The sequence below is a fragment of the Cervus elaphus genome, chromosome 12, assembly GCF_910594005.1.
Source record: "Cervus elaphus chromosome 12, mCerEla1.1, whole genome shotgun sequence".
Lineage (NCBI taxonomy): Eukaryota > Metazoa > Chordata > Mammalia > Artiodactyla > Cervidae > Cervus > Cervus elaphus.
In genome coordinates this window covers 91,597,055-91,622,477 of record NC_057826.1, presented here as the reverse complement: position 1 = coordinate 91,622,477, position 25,423 = coordinate 91,597,055, and the positions used below count along the sequence as shown (strand labels likewise).

Below are 25,423 nucleotides of genomic sequence, written 5' to 3'. Positions count from 1 at the left end.
AAGAACTGATGTTGAAGGTGAAACTCCAATACTTTGGCCACCTGATGTGAAGAGCTGACTCATTTGGAAAGACCCTGATGCTGGGAAAGATTGAAGGTGGGAGGAGAAGGGGACGATAGAGGATGAGATGGTTGGATGGCATCACCAACTCAACGGATATGAATGTGATGAAACTCTGGGAGATAGTGAAGGACAGGGAAGCCTGGCATGCTGCAATCCATGGGGTGGCAAAGAGTCGGACACAACTGAGTGACTGAACTGAACTGAACTGAAGGATAAGGATAGATTTATACTTTAGGACACATGGCATGGCACAGCAGACTAAGTTATGTTACTTAGAACCTTCATGCAATTCCCACCTGATACACAAACCTTTTTTTTCCTCAAAAAAATTTGTCACTCTTTCTTCCAGACTAATGGTCAGAGGTAAGTTATAGGTTAGTTGCAGGATATGTCAGAATTTAGGATTAAATGGATTACCGTTGAGCCAAATAAAGAAAAATTACTTCAAGTAGCGGCTAATAAGTTTATTTACTCATTCTATAATGAATGGTTAAAACTTAAAATCTCATCTATAAAATGAGCTAGGAAGTACCCTTTACCTTAAAGTTACTTAGAAGTGGTGTTTATGGGATTCCTTATCCCACTCCCCCACCCCAAAGGTGGAAAAATAGCTTTTGATATAAAGATTTGGACAAATTCTTGATTAGACTCATAATGCTTTAAGGTAGGGTCAGATGGGCGGCGGGGGCAGCATATCTCTATTTTACATCGGAGAGGACATACTGTGTCTTCTCACTAAATATCTTTCGATGGCTAGGAGAGCACTGTGGTTCCTTGATGAAGGACCCTTAAAGCCTAAGGAATAAAGTGTGCAGGACCTAGAGAGGGCAGGTTCCCACTGGAGCGCTCACCCCCTGACTTAACTACAGGGCAGTGCAGAGGACGAAAATCAGTCTCAGCGTCCACTGAACTAGGACATCTAACAGGAGTCTTATGTTCAGCAAATATTTAAGGATACCTGCTCGGTGACCAGCACTAGGCTGAGCCCTGGGAGAAGACGGACAAAATGTCGTCGCTGACCTCCATACACTCGGGCCCAGCATTCTGAGGTCAGGCTCTAATTCTAAATGACCCGGGCTAAGGAAGGAAGTGTGTTTCAAGAAGCCCTCATCAGTTTAAGGGCTGCTGAGCAAATGCCAGCAGCATTTATGTAGACGAAACACCAAATAGATCCACTGAAACAGAAAAACTTTATCTCCTGCTTGCATAGAATCTTGCTGCTTATTTTCCCACCAGGGATGCTTCTCTCTGCAAGCCAGACCTAAAGGAATTTGTTTTCTTGTACTGGGGGTTCCTAACCTCACAGAATCTTCAGAAGCACCAAGTAAGCAGAGTATCAGAACACTACGTTTCAGTCCTGGTTTAATATTAACTCTATGGTTTGGTTTAGTCGCTAAGTCGTGTCCGACTCTTTAGAGACCCCATGGACTGCAGCCCGCCAGGCTCCTCTGTCTATCGAATTTTCCAGGCAAGATTCCCGGAGTGGGTTGCCCTTTCCTTTTCCAGGGGGTCTTCCTGACCCAGGGATGGAACCCGCGTCTCCTGTGTCTCCTGCATTGCAGGCAGATTCTTTACCGCTTGAGCCATTAATTCTTCGCAAATCATTTCTTGAAGATCCGCTCTTCTTCTCTGTAAAATAAGCAGCTAGGAAGTGAACTCTGTGCAAAAAGTTTGAAAACGTTTCTGAAAGCGTACGGTGGTAAAAGCCTGCAAGAAGGCTCGACCTAGTTCATCTCTCCTGGGCTACAGTCTGTAGCAGCTTTCGTATTGGCTCGCCACGCCCTCGGTACCGCCCCGCCCCTCCCACTCGGTAGCCTGCGCTTGTGCGCCCTAAGGCCTTTCTCGGCTCCCGTCGTTTCCTTTTCCTTCTCGGCCCCGCCCACCGCCGGCACCATCGTTTCCTGTTCCGCCGAGAAACGGTCGGGTCGCTTCGGTCCCATCTCTAGCCCGCCTGTTTCTCTAACGTTTCTGCGGCTTACGGGGTCGGTTGGACGGGAGGTTACCCATAAAGTTTTACTGTTTGAAACCGGCCTGGATTGGCCGTGCCCATTATCCGTTCCCTTGTTTGTCCGCAGTCCCTCTCGGCTAAAGGGAACAAGCTTCAGGGCGTCATGGCCAGGGGCCGCCGCGGCCGGGCGGAGCTGAGGCCGCCTTTCGCTGCCCACGCGCTCCCTTGGCTCCCGGGTCCGCCGGCGTCCACCTCGGTCTGAGCGCAGCCCCCTCCGCGCCCACGGGCCGCCTCGCGCCGGACCCCATGGCCTCCGAGGCGCCGCCGCCTCCGTCGTCTCCGTCGCCGCCTCCCTCCCCCGAGCCTGAGCTGGCCCAGCTGAGGCGCAAGGTGGAGACGTTGGAACGCGAGCTGCGGAGCTGCAAGCGACAAGTGCGGGAGATCGAGAAGCTGCTGCATCACACGGAGCGGCTGTACCAGAGCGCCGAGAGCAACAACCAGGAACTCCGCACCCAGGTGCGCCGTCCGGTTCCAGCCCCTCGCCCCACCTAGCCCGCGGCGAGGCCTTTGAGGGCTGGGGTCGCCTCGGGAGGGCTCCCTGGCAGGGCCCTGGACTGCTTTAGAGAGTACCTGGAAGAGTTAAAAGTTTTGTGCTATTTTAATTACAAGAACCTTTGGAACAAACTTAAGAGTTGGGGTACTCGGTTTAGATGAAATGCGTGTGCTGCAGTAGCGGCCGGGCGTGAAGTGAACTTAAGGACCTTGAGTTTTCATTCTCACTTGTAAAATCCCCTTGGCAGTAGGCACATTTATAATATTCCAGATCACTTTTTGAGTTTGTAAAACCCCGATTGCAATCAGAGTCCCACTTATCATCGTCTAGAAGAGTGAACTGAAATGGAGCTTTCCAGTTCCAGTTCAGTCGCTCAGTCGTGTCCGACTCTCTGCGACCTTGGTTGAGCCTTGAGCTGAGCCTTGGTTGCCCATAAAATGAGAATGATGGCAACAACTGATGAAGATTAAGTCAAATTAAGCGTCAATAAACTGTTTCACCGTTTCGATCGCTATGGATATGTGAGAGGGCTTCCCTGGTGGCTCAGTGGTAAAAGAATCCACCTGCCAATGCAGGAGACGTGAGTAGGGGGGTCCGGGAAATCGTGTGGAGCACGTAATGGCAACCCCCTCCAGTATTCTTGCCTGGGAAATCCCATGGACAGAGGAGCCTTGGGGGCTACATACAGTCCATAGGATCGCAAAGAGTCAGACACGATGGAGCGACTAAACAACAAGAAGGTATTAATGTGAGGTTGTTCTGGGCATTTATCTTGAGTTGACTGGTGGAAGTTGGGAAGATAGAACTCTGCTTGTTAAAGACACTAAGCAGCTAACTCTTTCCCATAGAATACAGTAAGGGTAAATATTTAACAAACATCTGCTGCTACCACCAAAGCTGGAACTAGAGTGAGGCAAAGGCACCTAAGGCACAAAATTTAAGGAGGCACTCACACTTAGGCTCATGAAAGTTTAGGATTGTACCTGAGAATCACTACCCCCTTGAATTTTTAAACAGCATAATTTTCCCAGCTTGATTTTTTTGGGCTATTGCACTCTTTCCCAAGAAGTTATATTTACACGTAATTATTAATTTCAGTTAAACTTGACTTTTGACATATATTGGTACATTTCCTAAAACCACATATGTAGGCTGAAAATTAAAGTATCAGACTTTGTTATGCTTTGTCAAATAAGCTTTGCAAATAAGTGCTGAGTTGCAGTGACTTTCTGTAGCCATTGTATGGAGTTGTTCATACTATGATGTAGAAAATTTGTGTTTGGTTACTCAACAGCTATTTCTTGGACACCTACAGGAGACTACAAATAGGGTTAAAATATTGTGGGGAAAGGGGAGCAAAATTTGATAGCCTTAAAAAAAACCTTATAATTCTAAATTGTGAAAGTACTGCTTGCTACAGGGATTCTAAAAACGTTTCAGCTAGTCTTTGAAGAGCCAGCATTTTGGTTATTAGTGTTAACTTGATAGTTGTCTAATATGAAAAATTGAAATGCACAGAAAGCTGTAACGTTCCTAGTGATAGTAATGACTCTTTACTATCTTTCTAGTCAGCCTCCCCTGGTGTTGGGTGGAGTTTGTTAACTGTCATTGCTAATTACTAGATAGTGGTTTATCTGGAGCAGTAAAAAATTGACTTGAGAATTGAAGTTGAACTAGCAGGAAAATACATAATGTGTAGGCTTTGGAATCAAAGAAAGTTTGTGCAAATTACTTTATCTCTTTAGATTTCTCATGTTTAAAATGGGTATTAGGACAGCCAGTTTGTAAGGTGGTTGTAAGAATGAATGAGATGTCATCCAAAGTACCAAGTACAGTGCCTAGAATGTGGCATGTGTTAAATAAATTACCTTCACAGCAATAGTAGTAGTAGCCAGAGTCAGGACTAGGGCAAAGCAATCAGTAGCCTAAGGTGAAAACTTCAACGGGATACTGATTCTCAGGTACTATCCTAAACTTTCATGAGCCAAAGTGTGAGTGCCTCCTTAGGTTTTGTGCCTTAGGTGCCTTGCTTGCTTCACTCTAGTTCCAGTTTTGGTGATAGCAGCAGATCTAATCATTTATGAAATGCATAGATAATCAGTATATTATCAGTCTTACCGCGTTTCTCTTTTTAACCTCTGTGTTACATGAAAGAACTACGTGGAAGCTTGTATTTTAGTTTCATGCTTATAAGGAATATAATCTCACATTGCATTATCAAAAAGCAAGAGAATTCCAGAAAAACATCTATTTCTTCTTTATTGACTATGCCAAAGCCTTTGACTTTGTGGATCACAATAAACTGGAAAATTCTGAAAGAGATGGGAATGCCAGACCACCTGACCTGCCTCTTGAGAAACCTGTATGCAGGTCAGGAAGCAACAGTTAAAACAGGACATGGACCAACAGACTGGTTCCAAATTGGGAAAGGAGTACATCAAGGCTGTATATTGTCACCCTGCTTATTTAACTTATATGCAGAGTGCATCATGAGAAATGCTGGGCTGGATGAAGCACAAGCTGGAATCAAGACTGCCGGGAGAAATATCAATAACCTCAGATATGCAGATGACACCACCCTTATGGCAGAAAGTGAAGAACTAAAGAGCCTCTTGATGAAAGTGAAAGAGGAGAGTGAAACAGTTGGCTTAAAGCTCAGCATTCAGAAAACTAAGATCATGGCATCCAGCCCCGTCACTTCATGGCAAATAGATGGGGAAACAGTGGCAGACTATTTTTTTGGGCTCCAAAATCACTGCAGATGGTGATTGCAGCCATGAAATTAAAAGACGCTTACTCCTTGAAAGAAAAGTTATGACCAACCTAGATAGCATATTAAAAAGCAGAGACATTACTTTGTCAACAAAGGTCCGTCTAGTCAAGACTATGATTTTTCCAGTAGTCATGTATGGATGTGAGAGTTGGACTGTGAAGAAAGCTGAGCCCCGAAGAATTGATGCTTTTGAACTGTGGCATTGGAGAAGACTCTTGAGAGTCCCAGTCCATCCTCAAGGAGATCAGTCCTGGTTGTTCATTGGAAGGACTGATGCTGAAGCTGAAACTCCAATACTTTGGCCCCCTGATGTGAAGAGCTGACTCATTTGAAAAGACCCTGATGCTGGGAAAGATTGAAGGTGGGAGGAGAAGGGGACGATAGAGGATGAGATGGTTGGATGGCATCACTGACTCAATGGATGTGGATTTGGGTGGACTCCGGGAGTTGGTGATGGACAGGGAGGCCTGGCGTGCTGCAGTCCATGGGGTTGCAAAGAGTTGGATCCGACTGAGTGACTGAACCGAATTGAATCTCACATTGAGATCCTGTCTGACTGAAGTTGCTAATAAGGGTGCTGTTATCTGCTGATGGGTGTTAGTCACACTCTTGCTCTGACCTTGACCTTCAGTGAGGCACAGGGAGGCCAGATGCCCCTCTGAGGCAGTCACCTCTGTTTCCTTCTGCTCCAGTTATTTAGGTATAAGATGACTATTTCAAGGAAAAAGTGTGTTAACGTATATGAGTGACATTATTTAAGTGAATAGTTAATTCCAGGTGGAGAACCCTGAATGAGACTAGGTAATTTAATTCTCCTCAGGGAGAGCTGCTGACCAGTTAAAATGTTAGTATAAAGGCATTCTTATTTTGTTAGAAATAAAATAAATCTGTTCACAGAGTCTTACTAATTTAGTCAGTCTGATTTTTGGAAGGAATAGTCTGAGGTTTCACAAGAGATTATAGGAATAAAAACATCTCCCGTTGCAGATGTAAGAGGTGAAAGCCAATTCTAGTATTTTCAGTTTTTCTGAAAGGAAACTAGCTGATACTGGTACTTCTCCAAACTTTTACCAGGAAAAATAATTATTGTAATTTTAGGAGAATAAGGTACCTATTAGTAGATTGCTGTATGGTTTATTTTTCCTGAAGCCTTGTTTTCTTTCAGGTAGAAGAGCTCAGTAAAATACTCCATTGTGGGAGAAACGAAGATAATAAGAAGTCTGATGTAGAAGTACAAACAGAGAACCACCCTCCTTGGTCAATCTCAGGTATTCACCTATAGTGAAGCTATCCAAATACTTTTACCTTCAAATCATGCTAATGGGGCTTTTTCTTTAAACTTAAAAAATATATACATCCAGATAAATAGAGCTGTTACAAAGTTGACTTTTCTCTATATGATTTGGTATTTTCGGATGATCTATTTGGTGGGAAAGTAGAACTTATTGTCACTCTTATCAATACCTAATATTGCTGATGTTTTCAGTGGCACATTCCTGAGTAGTTTTTGCTCTGCTGTAAACCGTCTCCTGTCTTCTTGCCTTACTTGTGACCGGGGGCGTGTGTTTTGTTGTTGATGCATTCCACTTAGTATCAATTCGGTGTCAGTCTCTTAGGTGCTTCTGAGAGGAGGGTGGGCCTACAATCATGGCCTCATCAATGGCATGTTGGTGTGAGGCAAAAAAACTGAGCACCTGGGTTTTAATAAATAGAAATCACAAGAAATGGTATTTCCCAATCAATTTTGTTTTGTTTATTCTGTGCACAGTTTAGCTAAATTACGATACTATGTTTTTTAAAAAGTCAGCACCGTGATTGAAACTTGATGGAAAAATGAGCCCTTGACATGTTGTCTTTATTCCATTGTCATTTGATATTCAACGATACTAAGGTATGTGGTTAGATAGTTTTAAGAGTTGCTAATTTTTTTTTGACAGAACACAACCTATCTACCTGTTTTCTTTTTATACTCTTGCTATGGAAAATCCAAAACTGCTTACCTTTTTTTCTTTTTAGTTTGACAGCTCACGTACTGAAGGTGACATTAGAATCAAAGATATATACTTCTGCAGATTTACTTGCACTATTCATTTTAATCTGTTAAATGTGTATAATTGTAAAAATATGAGTTGCATGCAGTGTGTGCCCTTTTGTGTTTGCTGGCAATGTTTTGGAATTAAGTTCTTTTTATATACACTATTCTAATATGATATCACTTTTTGTTTTTGCAATAGATTATTACTATCAAACGTACTATAATGAAGTTAATCTTCCAAATAAAACATCTGAACTCTCAGTTCAGGAAGATAAGGATGTTGAAGCTTCTACTTTTAATTCTAAAGACCAGTCACACATAGAAAATGATAGTTATGCTGGTACTGATATAACAGAAAATGTTAATTTTGGACAAGAGGACCATTTTGCCTCGAATTCACAGGTAATAGAGTGCTTTACCTGAAACTGTTATTACAGGAGCTTGTTCTTTGTTGTTATTATGGAGAAAAATAGAGTTCTTTCTTTTATCACAGCATATGCAACGGTTGTAAACATGCTATAATTATGTGTAATTATGTAGTAAATTATATACTTTTTGAGAAACAAAAATTAGAACTTACTCATGTGTAATTGTTTTCCTACTCTATTGTGTTCCAAAAAAAAGTATGATACACATAAACTAAAACAATTTGTCAGTATGTTTTGACTCAACCAAAAAATCTTGAACAGCCACAGTACCATGTTCACACCAACTTCTTTTAATGCTTCCTTTATGTCTAATATCATGCCATTGTCGAGTTTCCCAGAATGTTTTATAAATTAGTTTCTACAGTTTGTTTGAATCAGGATCCTGTAAGGTTTATACAGGGCAACTGCTTAATCTGTGATATATAATTCATAGCTTTCCTCACCCATCTATTTTCTAAAATTGTTTCCCTTTGCACCTGTAACTATTGAAGAATCCTGATCATTCAGTCTTAAAGAATAGTTCAGTCTGTACTTTGTGGACTGCTTCCCTGTGGTATTAGATATTTATTTTTGAATAATGGTCACTCACTTGTATCTTCAAAACTGGGTCAGATTTGAATTAACTGACATATATTTTTTAAAGGGAATTAAATTGTCCTTGATAGCCATCCCTTTCCATTGCAGAAAGTGAGGTCTTATATTCTAAATAGTTTATAGGTCTATTTATTGTTCCAGATTCTGCTACTTTTTTATGTAAGGATGTTTTTGCCCTGTTTGACGTGATTGTACCGTGTCTAGGAGCCAGCGTCTGCGTTAGCGACAGAGAACACACCCTTAGGTGGCTCGTCGCTAGCTGAAAGCTTGAGAGCCGCCGCAGAGGCCGCGGTGTCCCAGACTGGCTTTGCTTACGATGAGAACACTGGGTTGTATTTTGATCACAGTACTGGATTCTATTACGATTCCGTAAGTATCTCAGACCTTTTCATACTGGATGGTTGTGTTCTTAGCTGTGTAATATGAAGCCTTAGGTTGAATTAAGAAAAGCAGGGAGCTGCGTGTAAAAAGTGTTTGATTCAGAGCGACTTGATAAGAATAAAGATTTACAAAATAGCTTATGATACTATATGTTTATTTCATTAGATGAGTTGTGTTATTATAGATTGCTATTTTAGAGCGATCTAATAACCTTTACATGTAAAGTAACATACAAAAATGTGAGCGTTCAGTTCAGTCGCTCAGTCCTGTCCAGCTCTTTGCGACCCCATGAATTGCAGCACTCCAGGCCTCCCTGTCCATCACCAACTCCCGGAGTTTACTCAGACTCATGCCCATCAAGTTGGTGACACCATCCAGCCATCTCATCCTCTGTCGTCCCCTTCTCCTCCTGCCCCCAGTCCCTCGCAGCATCAGGGTCTTTTCCAATGAGTCAATTGTTCGCATGAGGTGGCCAAAGTACTGGAGCATATTTATTAATAAAAAGAGATGAGAACTGCATTTTGTAAAATGTTTAAGAACTTAACATTTTTTCATAGAATTTATACAGAAGTAACATTGTTAGTCTAGGCTTGAGGGTGAGATTTTTTCTTAACTGTTTCAAATACCTCTATCTTTGTGAATTTGTTTTAGTTCACAAAGGAGTCTTTTTTTAAAAACTTCTTTATGGCATGTTTATTATTAGTTAGTGTTTTATTTTCTGAGGCTTTTAAGCATTCTACTTAAAAAAAAATCAATCTGTTAACAGAACTAGGGAATTAGTGTGGAATCAGAAATACAATGAACCACTAAGACAAAATCAGAAAATAAAATTCTTGATTTATAATGCAGTGTTTTGACTGTTGAAGATCTAGTACTCAGTTGGATTTTTTCAGGTTTTGATGACAGTAATGATGGAACTCAGTATACCCACATTCTTCAACCTCTGTGGTCTACAAATATGATCTAGTCCTCAGGAATTACAGAATGTAGTGAATGCCACAAAGTGGAGCAGATATTCACCATTCCAGTTATAGGAACTGTTATTAACTAATCTAGGGAACATAATGATAAGAGTAAATATTTTAGTTAGGTAATCGATTTCATTAGCTTGTCAGTTTGAACTTGGTATAGTACTTTGTAAATACTTTGTAAAGAGAGGGTTTTCTTTCATAGGAGTATGCCAATTGAAAATGTTAATTAATACCCAGAAAATAAGTGTTTAAACTCTTATTACCAAAGAAAATAATGATTAGTTAATTGGTTTCTAGGAAAACATACAATTTCCAAGTGTATGACATTAGTCTTTGTCATTCTTCTACTTTCCTTTCTGTAACTTTCCTCCTGACATCTCTTCCGTAAATGCTTAATTACATTCTGCAGGTTGTGTGTCTTTGGAGTAGGGGCTTCATTGTTCTGACATTTTTATTTTGCTAGTTTTCATTTTATTTTAATTAAATAAAATTTTTCTTACATATTTGAAATGTCTGTATTTCGGGCTGAAAGGTAGCAGGTTAAAAAGATTTCAGTTGTAGAAGTTCTGTTATTGCTGGAAATAAAGATTTAAAGCTTCCATTCAGTTTTTTAGCTAAAAGAAAGATAGAATTATAAATATTTTTTGTAAGATTTACAAAATGAATTAGTAAATTGCAATAGTATCAACACTTAGAAAAATAATTCTTTTTCAGGAAGATTTAGTTGCTTAATCTTGGTGTATTGCAAGGTCTGATCTGCATGGATTTATGATGTAAATAAGATATAGACTATTCAATTAAATCTTGGCCAGTATCTGATAAATGCAGATGATTCTATAATTTTATCTTTCTAGTTTTTATCCATAATTGACCAAAATTCTATATTGCATGGCTGCTTTACAGTAAGTCTATGTAGTTCTTAGTGTAGAATTGATTAGTGAAGACAGTTGTTTGATTTCTTTGTATAGAATGTTATGTTACAGTATTCATGAGCTTAATTTTATTTTCAAATTTTCTCCAGAGTTTTGAATCATGAACAGTAAGAGGAAAATCTTTCTTTTATGACATTGAGAGGAGGGTTTAGGGGTTTATACTACCAAATCATTGCCTTGTAATTATATAGATAATGAGACGAATTGCTTTTATGTGGTCAGCTTTTTCTGATGCATACCTTAGTTTTCATGACTTCTAAAGGTTTCTTGTTGAACCATATGAAGGTGCTATTTCTGTAAGCATGAACATGGTCAAATGTTGGCAATTACATGAGATTTAATTTAATATATGAATGTATTTATTTCCCACACTAGGAGAACTAGAGGAGATATTGAATGGTAAAGTATTTTGAAAATTACAAGCATTTTATTATGTTATCTTTATTTTTTTTCTTCCAGAAAAAGCTGTAATTCTTTAAAGAAGCACATTCACTAGAAAGTTTAGTTTTCTGCTTTGTGTCACCCTGAATAGAACTCACTGTCCCCTTCCCTTTGAAAGGAGAGCCAGCTATACTATGACCCCTCCACCGGGATCTACTACTACTGTGACGTGGAAAGCGGCCGCTACCAGTTTCATTCTCGAGTGCATCTGCAGCCTTATCAGACTCCCGGCACCAAACACGGTAAAGACAGGAAACTGAAGAAGAGAAGGAAGGATCCAGACTCTTCTGCAGCAAGTGAAGAAAAGGTAATGTCATCATAATTTTTAAAACTTATACAGTGGTGCTATGGTTAAGCCAGTTTTTTTTTTTACATTCTACTTTATTTACTTGGCTGCTCTGGGTCTTTTTGTGGTTTTGTGCAGGCTCTTTATCACGGTGTGTGGGCTTCTCTGATTGTAGTGCCCAGGCTTAGCTGGCCGGCAACATATGGAATCTTAGTTCCTCCAGCAGGGATAGAACCCGTGTCCCCTGCTTTGGAAGCTGAATTCCTAACCACTAGACCACCAGGAAAGTCCCAAAAATTTTTGATGAAACTGAAAATCATTTAGTAACTCTGCTTTTTTTAAAAAATTTAATTAGACTATATTTGCTCTACAGTGTTGTGTTAGCTTCTGGTGTACAAGCCAAGTCATTCGGCCACAAATGTGCGTGTCTCCTCTGCCTTGGATTTCCTTCCCGTTTAGGTCACCACAGAGCACTGAGTAGGGTTCCCTGTGCGATAACAGTTGGTTCTATACAGATTAATTATCTATTTTATACATAGTAGTGTGTATATGACTTCCTGGTGGTGCAATGGGAAGCACTCTACCTGCTAATGCTAGAGACACAGGAGACGCAAATTCAGTCCCTGGTTCGAGAAGATCCCCTGGCGTAGGAAACGGTAACCCACCCCAGTATTCTAGCCTGGAGAATCCCATGGACAGAGAAGCCTGGTGGGCTACAGTCCACGGGGTCACAAAGAGTCGGACACGACCGAGCACCTGAGCACACGCATACAGTGTGTACATTCCAGTCCCAATCTCCCTGTCCACCCTACCCAGTAAGTCTGCATTTTAAATGTAGCCTTTAATTGGAATATTATATCATTATAATATTATTATAATAACAAGATACCAGAATATTATCAATCAAGAAACTTTTACAGGGGGCAAACATGGACTTTTTTATTTTTTTTTAACAAATTCTCAGTTACTAGAAGTAGAAAAAAATTTTTTTCTTCTTTTCAGCCTGAAATAAGCCTTCTTTTATAGACCACTGAAAAAAATTTTTAATGTTTGGAGCAGGTAGATATAGGGCAGATGAAGTACTCTTGTGTTCTGTAATTTGGAAGAGGACCATTCAGAGCATCTGTTGATGAGCTAATGTCAGTGTACAACTCACAACAGAAGAAAAACAGTTTATAAGCAGCTGTGGGTAAAAGTTCAGCATTCTTAGTTATGTTGAGCAGTTACTTATGTTAGGAAACTTAAGAAAAAAGTCCACTGCTAGCAAATATAGGATATATGTATATTTATTAGTTTAAATTGGTATCTTTTGGGGAAATAGGTTGCTTGCTTGCATGTGTGCTCAGTCATGTCCGGCTCTTTGTGACCCATGTCTGTTTCTATTTTGTAAGTAAGTTTATTTGTGTCATGTTTTAGATTCCATGTATAGGTAATTTATAGAATACTTGTCTTTTTCTGATCATCTTCATTTAGGATGATGATCTCTAGTTGTATCCACGTTGCTGCAAATGGCGTGATCCTTTTTTATGGCTGAGTAGTAGTCTGTTGTGTATATATACCACCTCTTTATCAGTTGATCTGTCTGTGAACTTTTAGATTGCTTCTGTGTCTTGGCTGTTATAAACAGTGCTGCTGTGAATATTGGTGTCCGTGTGTCTTTGAATTCATTTTCTCTGGATATCTGCCCAGGAGTAGGATTGATGGACCACATGGAACTCTGTGTGCATGCTCAGTCTTGTGCACATCCTCCATCGTGTCCCACTCTCTGCAACCCCGTGGACTGCGGCCCACCAGGCTCCTCTGTCCATGGGATTCCCCAGGCAGGAATGCTGGAGTGGGTTGCCAGTTCCTTCTCCAGGGGATCTTCCCAACCCAGGGATCCAACCCATGTCTCCTACATTAGCAAGTGGATTCTTGACCACTGAGCCACCTTGGAAGCCCAGTGTAACTCTATTTTTAGCATTTTAAGGAACTTCCATACTATTTTCTAATAGTGGCTGCACAATTTATATTCCCATCAACAGTATAAGAGGGTTCTCTTTTCTCCACATCATCTCTAGCATTTATTATTTGTAGACTTTTTAATCATGGCCATTCTGAACAGTGTAGGATATTACTTCATTGTAGTTTTGATTTGCATTTCTCTAATAATTAGCAAAGAAGCATCTTTTCATGGACTTTTTGGCTATCAGTATGTTTTCTTTGGAGAAATGTCTGTTTAGGTCTTCTGCCCAGTTTTTTGACTGTGTTATTTGTTTTTCTTTTCTCACGGAGTTGTATGAGCTGTTTATGTATTTTGGAAATTGTCATTAGTCACATCGTTTGTGAAGATTTTCTCCCAGTCTGTAGGTTGTCTTGTTGTTCATTTATAGTTTAGTTTGCTGTGCAAAAGCATGTAAGTTTGATTAGATCCCCTTTGTTTATATTTCTGTTGCTTTGAAACACTGATATATGAAAACATTGCTACTATTTATGTCAAAGAATATTTTATCTATGTTCTCTTCTAAGAGTTTTGTGGTATCATGTCTTAATATTTAAGTCTTTAAGGCCATTGTGAGTTTATTTTTGGGTAGGCTATGAGGGAATGTTCTAACTCTACTGATTTTTATATGTGGCTGTCAGCTTTCCCAACATCAGTTGCTAAAGAGACTGCCTTTTCTCCATTGTATATTCTTTCCTCCTCTGTTACATTTAAGTCTTTAATCTATTTTGAGTTTATTTTTGTGTATGGTGTGAGAAAATGGTCCAGTTTCACTTTTTTGCATTTAGCTGTTTAGTTTTTCCAACACCGTTTACTGAAGAGGCCGTCTTTTCCCGTTGTATATTCTTGCCTCCCTTGTCATAGATGAGTTGCCGTGTAAATGTGAGTGTTTTCTGGGTTCTGTTCTGTTATGTAGATCTGTGTGTCTTCTTTTGTGCTGGTACCATACTGTTGATTATTGTAGCTTTGTGGTGTAGTTTGAAATTAGAGTGCAAGGTACCTCCAGCTCTGTTCTTCTTTCTTAAGATTGTTTTGGCTATTTGGGTTCTTTTTTTGTTTCCCTACAAATTACAGAATTTTTCTAATTCTATGAAAAACACCATTGGAATTTGATAGGGACTGCATTAAGTATGTAGACTGCTTTGGATACAGTGTTAATTCCCCTAATCCATGAGCACAGTGTATCTTTCCCTTTCTTTCATCAGTATCTTAAGAGTTTTCAGAGCATGAGTCTGTTACCTCTTTGGTTTGATTTATTCCTAGGTATTTCATTCTTTTTATGCAATTATAAATGTGATTGTTTTCTTAATTTCTCTTGTAGTTTGTTGTTAAGTATATAAAAATACAGCAGGTTTCTGTATTTTTGTATATTTGTATTCTGGAGCTTGACTGAATTCATATTAGTTCTCATAGTCTTTGGTAATCTCTTTAGGATTTCTATTTATTGTATCATGTCACCTGCAAACAGTGACAGTTTAACTTCTTTTCTAGTTTGGATTCCTTTTCTTTCTTTTTCTTGCCTGTTTTCTGTGGCAAGGACTTCCAGTATTGTGCTGAATAAATGTGGCAAGTGTGACACCTGTCTTGTGCCTGATCTCAGAGAAGAGGCTTCAGCTTTTCACCTTTGAGTATGATGTTGGATATGGGTTTGTCATGTGTATGTGTGTGTGCTAAGTAGTTTAAGTCGTGTCTGCCTCTTTGTGACCCAATGGACTACAGCCCACCAGGCTCCTCTGTCCATGGGATCCTCAGGCAGGAATACTGGAGTGGGTTGCCATGCCCTCCGCCGGGGTGGGTTTGTTATATATGACCTTTATTATGTTGAAGTATGTTTCCTTTGTATCTACTTTGTTTAGTTTATCATAAGTTGATGTTGAATTTTGTCAAAACCTTTTTCTGTACCTGTTGAGAGATTTATATGATTTTTATTCTTCAGTGTGTTAGTGTGGTGTATCATGTTGATTGATTTGTGGGTATTGAACTATCCTTGCATTCCTGGGATAAATCACATTTGATCATGGTGTATGGTCTTTTAATGTACTGTTGGATTTGGTTTGCTAGTATTTTTACATCTGTGTTCATCAGTGATTTGGGCTGAAATTTTATTTTATTTGTGGTGTGTTTGGTTTTCGTGTCAGGCTGATGCTGGCTTTATAGAATGAGTTCAAAATGTTCCTTCCCCTTTAACTTCTCAGAATAATTTAAGAAAGACAGGTTTGTTAGTTCAGTAGTTCAGTTCAGCTCAGTCGTGTCTGACTCTTTGCGACCCCATGAACTGCAGCATGCCGAGCTTCCCTGTCCACCACCAACTCGCCGAGCCTGCTGAAGCTTATGTCCATCAAGTCGGTGATGCCATCCAACCATCTCATCCTCTGTCATCCCCGTCTCCTCCCGCCTTTGATCTTTCCCAGCCTCAGGGTCTCTTCCAGTGAGTCAGTTCTTCACATCAGGTGGCTAAAGTATTGGAGTTTCAGCTTCAGCATTAGTCCTTCCAGTGAATATTCAGGATTGATTTCCTTTAGGATGGACTGGTTGGATTTCCTTGCAGCCCAAGGGACTCTCAAGAGTCTTCTCCAACGCCACAGTTCAAAAGCATCAATTCTTCGGCGTTCAACCTTCTTTGTGGTCCAACTCTCACATTCATATATGACTACTGGAAAAATCATATCTTTGACTAGACGGACCTTTGTCAGCAAAGTAATGTCTCTGCTTTTTAATATGCTGTCTAGATTGGTCATAGCTTTTCTTCCAAGGAACCAGCATCTTTTAATTTCACAACTGCAGTTACCATCTGCAGTGATTTTGGAGCCCTCAAAAATAAAGTCTGTCACTGTTTCCATTGTTTGCCCATCTATTTGCCATGAAGTGGTGGGACCAGATGCCATGATCTTCGTTTTTTGCATGTTGAGTTTTAAGCCAGCTTTTTCACTCTCGTCTTTTTCACTTTCATCAAGAGGCTTCTCAGTTCCTCTTCACTTTCTGCCATGGGGGTGGTGTCATCTGCATATCTGAGGTTATTGATAATTCTCCCGGCAGTTTTAATTCCAGCTTGTGCTTTATCCAGCCCGGCATTTCTCATGATGTACTCATTACATGTAAGTTAAATAAGTAGGGTGACAATATACAGCCTTGATGTATTCCTTTCCCAACTTGGAACCAGTCCGTTGTTCCATGTCTGGTTTTAACTGTTGCTTCTTGACCTGCATACAGATTTCTCAGGAGGCAGGTTAGGTGGTCTGGTATTCCCATCTCTTTAAGGGTTTTCCACAGTTTGTCACGATCCACATAGTCCAAGGCTTTGGTGTAGTCAGTAAAGCAGAAGTATGTTTTTCTGGAACTCTCTTGCTTTTTGGGTGATCCAACAGATGTTGGCAATTTGATCTCCCTTTGCTGTGCCTTTTCTAAATCCAGCTTGAACATCTGGAAGTTCTCAGTTCACGTACCGTTGAAGCCTGGCTTGGAGAATTTTGAGCATTACTTTGCTAGTTTGTGAGAAGAGTGCAGTTGTGCGGTAGTTTGAGCATTCTTTGGCGTTGCCTTTCTTTGGGATTGGAATGAAAACTGACCTCTTCCAGTCCTGTGGCCACTGCTGAGTTTTCCGAATTTGCTCACACATGGAGTGCAGCACTTGCACAGCCTCATCTTTTATGTTTGTTAACTATTCCCTCAGTGTTTGGTAGAATTCACTTGTGAGGTCATCTGGTCCTGGATTTTTATTATTTATGAGTTTTTTGATTATTGAATCATTTTCATTTCTGGTAAATGGTTCATTGATATTTTTTATATTATCCTGATTCAGTCTTGGGAGACTGTTTTTCAGGATTTATCCATTTTTTTCTGAGTTGTCCATTTTATTGGCATATAGTTGTTCATAGTAAACTCTTACTCTTTTTATTTCTGCAATATCAGTTATAACTTCTCTTTGATTTCTGATTTTATTTATTTGGGTCCTGTTTGATGATGAGTCTGTCTAAAAGCTTAGCAATTTTGTTTATTTTTTCAAAGAACCAGCTCTTAGTTTCACTGATCTTTTTTCTTTTTTTAGTCTCTGTATCCTTTCTTTCTTCCTTCTTCTTTTTTTCTTTTTGTCTGTACCTTGCAGCTTGCAGTATCTGAGTTCCCCAACCAAGATTAAACCTGTGCCCCTCTGCAGTGAAAGCAAGGAGTCCTAACCACTGGACCTCCCAGGAATTTCTTGTATCATTTATTTCTGTTCTGACCTTTATTGTTTCTTCTCTTAACTTTGGATTTTTTCCTTCTTTTTCTGGATCCTTCAGCTGTAAGGTTAGATTGTGGTTTTTTTGGAATTTTTCTTATTCTGAGTTAGGCTTGTGTTGCTCTTAACTTCTTAGAACTACTTTTGCCTCATCCCATGGATTTTAGATAATTATATTAACATTTTCATTTGTCTCCAGTTATTTTTTCAGATCTCCTTTTTGAGTTCACTAGTGACCAGTTGCTTGTGAAGTAGCTTGTTGTTTAGACTCTTATGTGTTTTTTGCAATTTATTTCTTATAGTGGGTTTCTAGTCTTTCACTGTTGTGATTGGAAAAGCTGCCTAATAATTCAGTCTTAAATTTCTTTATTTGAAATTGAAGTATAATTGATTTACAGGGTTGTGCTAATTTCTGCTGTACAGAAAAGTGACTCAGTTATACACACATATATATTCTTTTTTTAAAATATTCTTTTCCATAGTGGTTTATCCCAGGAGACTAGATGTAGTTCCCTGTGCTATATGCTAAGCCTTTGTTTATCTGTTTTGGATGTAGTAACTTGCATCTACTAACTCCAGACTCCCAGTTCATCCCTTTCCCTCCCTCTCTCCCCTTTGGCAACCACAAGGGTGTTCTCTGTGCTGCGAGTCTGTTTCTGTTTTGTAAATAGGTTCACTTGTGCCATATTTTAGATTCCACATGTAAGTGATAGCATATGATATTTGTGTTCCTCTTTCTGACTGACTTCACTTAGTGTGATAATCTCTAGTCGCAACTCAAGCCTTAGTTGCTTGAGGCTTGTTTTGTAGCCTAGCGTGTCATCATCTTAAAGAATGTTCCATCTTCACTTGAAATGAATGTGTCTCCTGCTGCTTTTGGATAGAATGCTTTCTCTGTATCTGTTAGATTCGTTTAGTCACATGTATCATTTAAGGGAAGTATTGCTTTACTGATTTTCTGTCTAGATGATCTGCCCATTGATATAAATGGAGTGTTAAAGTCCTCTACTATTATTGTCAGTTTCTGCCTTTATGTTTTTTAGTATTTCCTTTATGTACTTCGTAGGTGCTTCTATGTTGGGTACCTAGATATTTATATATACAGTTTTTATATCTCCTTGTTGGCTTGATCCCTTTAGCATATAAAATACGCTTCTTTGTCTCTTTTTGCTGTTTGTTTTGTCTAAGTATTGCTCCCCCAGTTTTATTTTCATTTGTATGGGATACCTTTTTTCTGTCCCCTGATTTTCAGTCAGTGTGTATCTTTAGATCTGAAGTAAATCTCTTTCAGGCAGCATATATGTGGGTGTTTTTTTTTTTTTTTAATCCATTCAGCCACTCTTGTGTCTTTTAATTGGAGCTTTTAGTCCATTTACTTTTGAAGTAATTATTGATAGGTATATTTGTATTGCTATTTTGTTGATTGTTTTGAAGGGGGGTTGTATTTCTTTTTTGGCTCTGTTTTCTTTTGCTCCCTTCCCCTGTGATTTGATGACTGCCTTTAGTGCTATGTTTGGATTCCTTTCCTTTCTGTGTATCTATTACTGATTTTTGGTTTTTGGTAACCATCAGAGTCATTCACATTTGACAGCCTGTGTAGATGTGATTGGAGTTTCCCAGGTGGCACTAGTGGTAAAGAACCCGCCCCACCTACCAGTGCATAAGACATACGAGACCTGGGTTTGATCGCTGGGACTTGAAGATCCCCTGGAGGAGAGCATGGCAACCCACTCTGGTTGCCTGGAAAATCCCATGAACAGAGGCGCCTGCAGGGCTACAGTCCATAGGGTCGCAAAGAGTTAGACATGACTAAAGCAACTTAGTATATGGTGCAACAGCACATATATGTGGTTATTTTAAGTTGACGATTTAAGCTTGAATGCATCCTAACTGCTTTCCATTTTTACTGTCCTTGCCCCCTGTATCTGATGTTTTTGTGGTCATATTTTATGGTTTTGTTTTGTTTATCCCTTAACTGCCTATGTGGCTATAGATGATTTTACTACTTTTGTCTTTTAGTCTTTCTACTGGCTTTATCAGTTGTTGATCTGCTGCCTTTACTGTACGATGGCTTTTACCAATGAGATTCTTCCCTTCCTAAGTTTCATATTTCTAGATGTGCTTCTTTGTTTTCTACGTAGAGAAGTCCCTTTAATATTTCTGGTAAAGCTCTTTTAGTGATGCTGAACTCTTTTTACTTTTGCTTGTCTAGAAAGTTCTTTACCTTTCCTCCCAATCTGAAGGATAGCCTTTCTGGGTAGAGTGTTCTTGGTTCAGAGTTTTTTCCTTTTATCACTTTGAACATATGGTGCCATTCCCTTTTGGCCTGACTTCAGTTCTGCTGAAAAGTCAGTGATAGCCTTATGGTAGCTCCCTTGTGGATAACTAGTTGCCTTTCCCTTGTTGCTTTTAAAATTCTTTTTCTTTAATTTTTGCCATTTTAATTATATTTTGTCTTCATGTGAACTGCTTTCAGTTCATCTTGTTTGGGACTCTGTGCTTCTTGGACCTGGATGTGTTTCCTTCCCCAGGTTGGGGAAATTTTCAGCTATGATTTCTTTACATGCGCTTTGTGGTTGGCAGTGTGCTTGATATTGTCCAGAGGCATCTTAAACTCTGCTCTTTCTTTCGTTCTCTCTTCAGGGTGAGTGATTACTACTCTTGGCCAGATTGCTGATCTCTTCCCCTGTATCATCTGATTTGTTGTTTCTTCTAGTATATTTTCAATTTCAGTTTTGTATTCTTTAGCTCTGTTTGGTTCTTCTTCTTATTTTCTAACTTCTGAAATTTTATGTTCATTCATTCTTCTTTTGAGTTTAGTGGGCATCTTTATGATCATCACCTTGAATTTTTTGTCCAGTAGATTGCTTATCTCCATTTTTTCTCTCTCTTTTTTTTTTTTTGCTGTGATTTGACTAGATTTTAATTGTATTTTTTGAAGTATGGGAACGTCTTATAAAATAGTGGAAAAATCTTTTTTAAACATATATTTTGGAAGAATGTTCTTTTTCTGAGGTTTTGTCTTGTTGAGAACATATTCCTCTGTCTCCTCACTGTTCTATTCACTGTATTTATTTCTGTGTGTTAGGTAGACATCAAGGTAGGTAGGTTGATTATGCTTCCCATCTTGGAGAAGTGGCCTTCTTTAGTAGACCCCCTCTGGGCCCCAAGCAGCACATGCCCTTCTGGTCACCAGAACGTTTTACTCGGGGGATGTTCCCTGTGTGGGCTGTGTACATCCTTCTGTTGTGGTGAGACTGGTGACTGGGGGAGCGCTGGAAGGCAGGGCTGGCCCTTGCCCTGGTTGGCTGTGAGGTCCTGCCTCGCATGGTGATTGCAGGCCCAGTCGAGAGAAGGGTAGCTTCCTGTGAAGCTGACTGCATGACTAGGGGGTTCAAGGCTGTTCCTGGCCCGTTGGACTAGTTCCTGCGTGGCTCTCTTTTGGAAAGCCAGGGGCTTGTGCCAGCCAGCAGGTGGGCAGGGCGGGGCTGCCAGCACTAATATATCAGAAGAAAGATTCCAGAATAATGTGTTCCAGTGCCACTGTTACTGGGGGTAGAACAGATTCCCCAAAATAGCTGACCCAGGCTCTTTTCCAACTACTACCTCTCTGTTGAGGCTTAGAACATGTGACATCTTTTTTTTTTTTTTTTTCATTTATTTTTATTAGTTGGAGGCTAATTACTTTACATTATTGTAGTGGTTTTTGTCATACATTGACATGAATCAGCCATGGATTTACATGTATTCTTACATGTGCCCTTAAGAGCTGAATCTTGTTCCTATATCTCTCCAATTCTCCTGAACATAAGCTCTGTTAGTTTTTCAAAGCTGTATATTCTAGGGTCTTTTCTTTCCAGTTCAGGATCCCAGGCTGGGGAACCCCATTTGGGCCTCAGACTCCTCACTCCTTGGGAAGAACCTCTGTGCTTGTGATATCCCTTCCACTTGTGGGTTGCCAACATAGGGGTATGGGTCTTCACCTCTCCTACCCATCTTGTGTGGTTCCTTCTTTATGTCTTTAGTTGTGGGAAATCTTTTCTGCTAGTGTTCAGGTAGGTCATTCTCATAGATAGTTGCTCTGTAAGTACTTGTAATTTTGGTGTGTCCATGGAGAAGATGAGTTCAGTGTCTTCCCACTTCACCATCTTGGCCACCTCCCCCCTATTCTTGAAATTTTATCTCAATTCTCTGTTTGATTTGTTTTTATTTCTCTATTATTTTCACTTACAGTACCTAAGAATTGAAAAGTAAGTAAGAAAAATGCCAAAAATTATTTTTCTTTTTTTTTCCAAGACCTCTGTGTTAGTGACTCCTACCTATTACTAGTCATTGAACTGTTTGAAAGGATATGTTAATGAAACTAGTTCTCCCAGCAAAGCAAAGAATATATAGGGTCCTCAGATGACCTTTTCTGATAAACTAGATGATGAAATTTGATAGCATTCTGTGAGATTTTGGTCCAGTTTAGCTCTCATAACCATTCATCTTTACCATCCTTCTGTAAAAATATGTTAATTTAGGACAAGGACTTAAGAAAAATACTAATAAAAATTTTGAATTCCCCAAGGATTATAAAGGTAGTGTGTCGCATGGGAGGAAACCAGTTTTAGGACATCCTTATCCTTTTCTTGAGTTTTAATGTATTCTTGGGCCTCACTTTTTGAAAGTGCAGAGTATACGGAAGGAAGGAAATAGGGTGAGGAGATTAGAGTAATAATTTGAAATATGCATATATGCCTGATGTAGGCCCTGGGCATTTCTTTTATCTTAATGGATATTTATCTAACATTTGAGACTGACAGTTTTAAAAAGCATTACCTATTTCTATTTTGCTCATTTTCCTCTACATGTGTTGTCCTATAAACAATAATAATGAAATATATAATACTGGATATTTGGAAATATATTGGAAAATATTGGAAACTGCTTTTCTTTTAAGCATGTATAGATCAGGAAGTTTCTTGGCTATAGTTTACAGTGGTCTTTAAAGTTCCTCATAGCTTTTCAGGAACTTGCTCTTGTTATTGTTCTTGGTGAATTTGTGTTGCTGGAGATACATATAGTTTAGCATGCTGTGAATGTTTAGCCAGTCTTCAAACTGAATTTGTGCTACTATTAAAAATGTGTGTTTAGGATGCTCTCATATTTTATAAAATAACAGCAGAACATATGACTTCACCTCATCATATTGCCCTAAGGTAGAAAGAAAACTAGAGTGTGTTACAAACTGCAGGAAGATAACTGCTTCTTCTAAAGTTAAAATAATAGATATGTTCATTTGTCCTAGGGTATGCCCAATATGCATGTATAATAAATAATAAAAGGCTTATGCCAGTTAAGTTGGAAGTTCAGAATAAAGAGATATAATTGACTCATCTGTACTATTTTCTCTATCATCAAACTGACTCTGTATTTTAGCAAAACTTCAGTTCTGATTTATTAGGTACATTTAGATCTTTAAATCCCTGCTGTAATTAGTGCTAACTCTTTATGTCATGTATGTTGACTTAATAATTGACTCAAAGTGTAAAAAGAAAATTCAGGTTTAGTTGTAGTCTCTAGGCCTGCACTGTTCTGTCAGCTCCATGTGGCTACTGAACACTTTAAATGTAGCTAGGACACTTTACCTGGTTGAGTATAAACTATACTCAGTTTTGAAGACTTGGTACAGAAAATCCATATAAAGTATTTGTAATAATTTTTGTATTGATGAAATATCATCTTTATATATAATTAATAATATTTTGTAAGTACTGGGTTAGGTAAAGTAACAAAATGAATTTCACCAGCTTCTTTTTACCTTTTTAATGACCCTACTAGGTAATTTTAAAGCATATGTGTGTGTGTGTGTGTGTGTATGTGTGTATATATATATATATATACGTATATATATATATATGTATATAAAACTTGCATTTTATTTTTGACAGCATTGTTCTAGGTTCTCACATGGTCCAAGCAATATGTGATAAGGACCTGGATTGGGACAGTTAAGAAAATGATACTAGATAAGGAGAGAAAATTGGGATGAATTTCAAACATAGTTTATAGCTTCAGTAATTGATTCCATGGAGTGGTCAAGGAGTTGTCAAAGACTTTTGATTTGGATAAGTGGATGGTACATCATTAAGAAAGGGAACATAATAAGAGGAAGAGGCAATAGAGATAATAGCTATTGTTATTTCACTAAACATATGTCTTCACTAATTCACTGAAACATTTAGGGTTAAACATTATAAGATGGTCATGTTTAAGATTCTTCTCTCCTGTTCCTACCTCTTTCCAGAATTTGAATTCAGAAGATCAGAAGATATCCAATACTGAACATATAAACTGCAGTGAGGGAGAAGATTTTGCAAACGTGAAAAAGAAGGCCAAAATAGACATTCATTACAAAAATAGCCCCCCCAAATATACTGTTCCAGTTAGTGCAAAGACTGTAGAATCTCCTGTTAATGAAAACATTTATACTTTGGCTTCATTTAAAGATGAGAAAATCATAGACACTGATAGTGAGCCTGAAGAAGGTGAAATTACAGACTCTCAGACCGAGGACAGTTACGATGAAGACATTACCAGTGAAGACAATGCAACTGCAGAAGATACTGAAGATGAAGGTGAGTAAATAGCCATTATTTTATGATCATTGTAAAAGCACAACACAGTAGTTAAAAGTGTTAGTAGCCCATATATTTGCCAACAAGTGAGCTGATTGTTTTAAAGAGATTATTTTAATAACATTATTAAAAATGATAACTTTGGTTATATTTACAGTAGGGTGTGAATAAATGAGTACTACTTGGATCCTAAAGTTTAACTGCATTGAATGGCCTACTTGGTAGAACAAAAAACCAAGTTACCTACTCTTTCCTAAAGTCTGTACTAAGTCTGTTTTAGTGGATTAGATATTTATTGTCCACTTTTGTAGTTGAGGGAGGGAAGGCAGTTGCCTTAAAGAGTAGGCCATGAATTCAGCTACATAGAAAAGTGAAAGTGAAGTCGCCCAGTCCTGTCCGACTCTTTGCAACCCTGTACCAAGCTCCTCCCTCCATGGGATTCTCCAGGCAAGAATACTGGAGTGGGTTGCCATTTCCTTTTCCAGGGGATCTTCCCGACCCAGGGATCGAACCTGGGTCTCCCGCATTGCAGGCAGATGCTTTAACCTCTGAGCCACCAGGGAAGCCAACATAGGTATTATGGTAAATCTGTTTGTTTTTTTTTTTTACTTGAAGATATAATGACATACTTTTAAAACAGAATTTTGTATTAGTGTGTGCAAGCTTATTTTGTTCTTAATGCAGTTTCCTTTCATTTTTTTCTTAAAAGGGTAGACTCAGTTTTTCTAACTTAAAAAAAAATTCTTTTTTGGGGGGCATATTTTCAAATATCAATACCTTAAAAAAGAGAGAGTTGATTATTTTATAATTGTGACAGCTTCTCTATATCTTTAGATTGATTATTTTAAATTGCTAGTGTTGTTAAAACCTACTTATTACGTATGTCATATAGCAGAATTTGAGAAGGTTGTTTTAAACAGAAGGCAGATTTTTGATCAGTTTATTTTAGCTTTATGTATGCCTTTTACTATTCCCTGGGCATTTGTTATTTTTGAATTAATACTTACATGTTTCTTTCTTTGGCAGATGAAGAAAAAATCTGGCCCCCATGTATTAGAGTAATTGTAATTAGATCACCTGTGTTGCAGACAGGATCACTTTTTATCATTACAGCTGTAAATCCTGCTACAATTGGAAGGTAAAAATGTTTATTATTATTGTATTCTGTTTAATTTTCTTAGTCCAGTTAATCATTAAGTAT

At 38.8% G+C, this 25,423-nt stretch overlaps 1 protein-coding gene across 1 annotated transcript in view; it reads left to right on the top strand.

Moving 5' to 3' along the window:
• The first annotated feature begins 1,953 nt into the window (after positions 1-1,953).
• Positions 1,954-25,423, top strand: part of AGGF1 (angiogenic factor with G-patch and FHA domains 1) — a 41,452-nt gene continuing 17,982 nt past the window's right edge. The window contains exons 1-7 of the mRNA XM_043920127.1: positions 1,954-2,527; positions 6,503-6,605; positions 7,572-7,774; positions 8,599-8,763; positions 11,238-11,426; positions 23,892-24,222; positions 25,249-25,360. Coding sequence (XP_043776062.1) covers positions 2,318-2,527; positions 6,503-6,605; positions 7,572-7,774; positions 8,599-8,763; positions 11,238-11,426; positions 23,892-24,222; positions 25,249-25,360 — 1,313 coding nt within the window. The 5' untranslated portion in view covers positions 1,954-2,317. The remainder of the gene's footprint in view (positions 2,528-6,502; positions 6,606-7,571; positions 7,775-8,598; positions 8,764-11,237; positions 11,427-23,891; positions 24,223-25,248; positions 25,361-25,423) is intronic.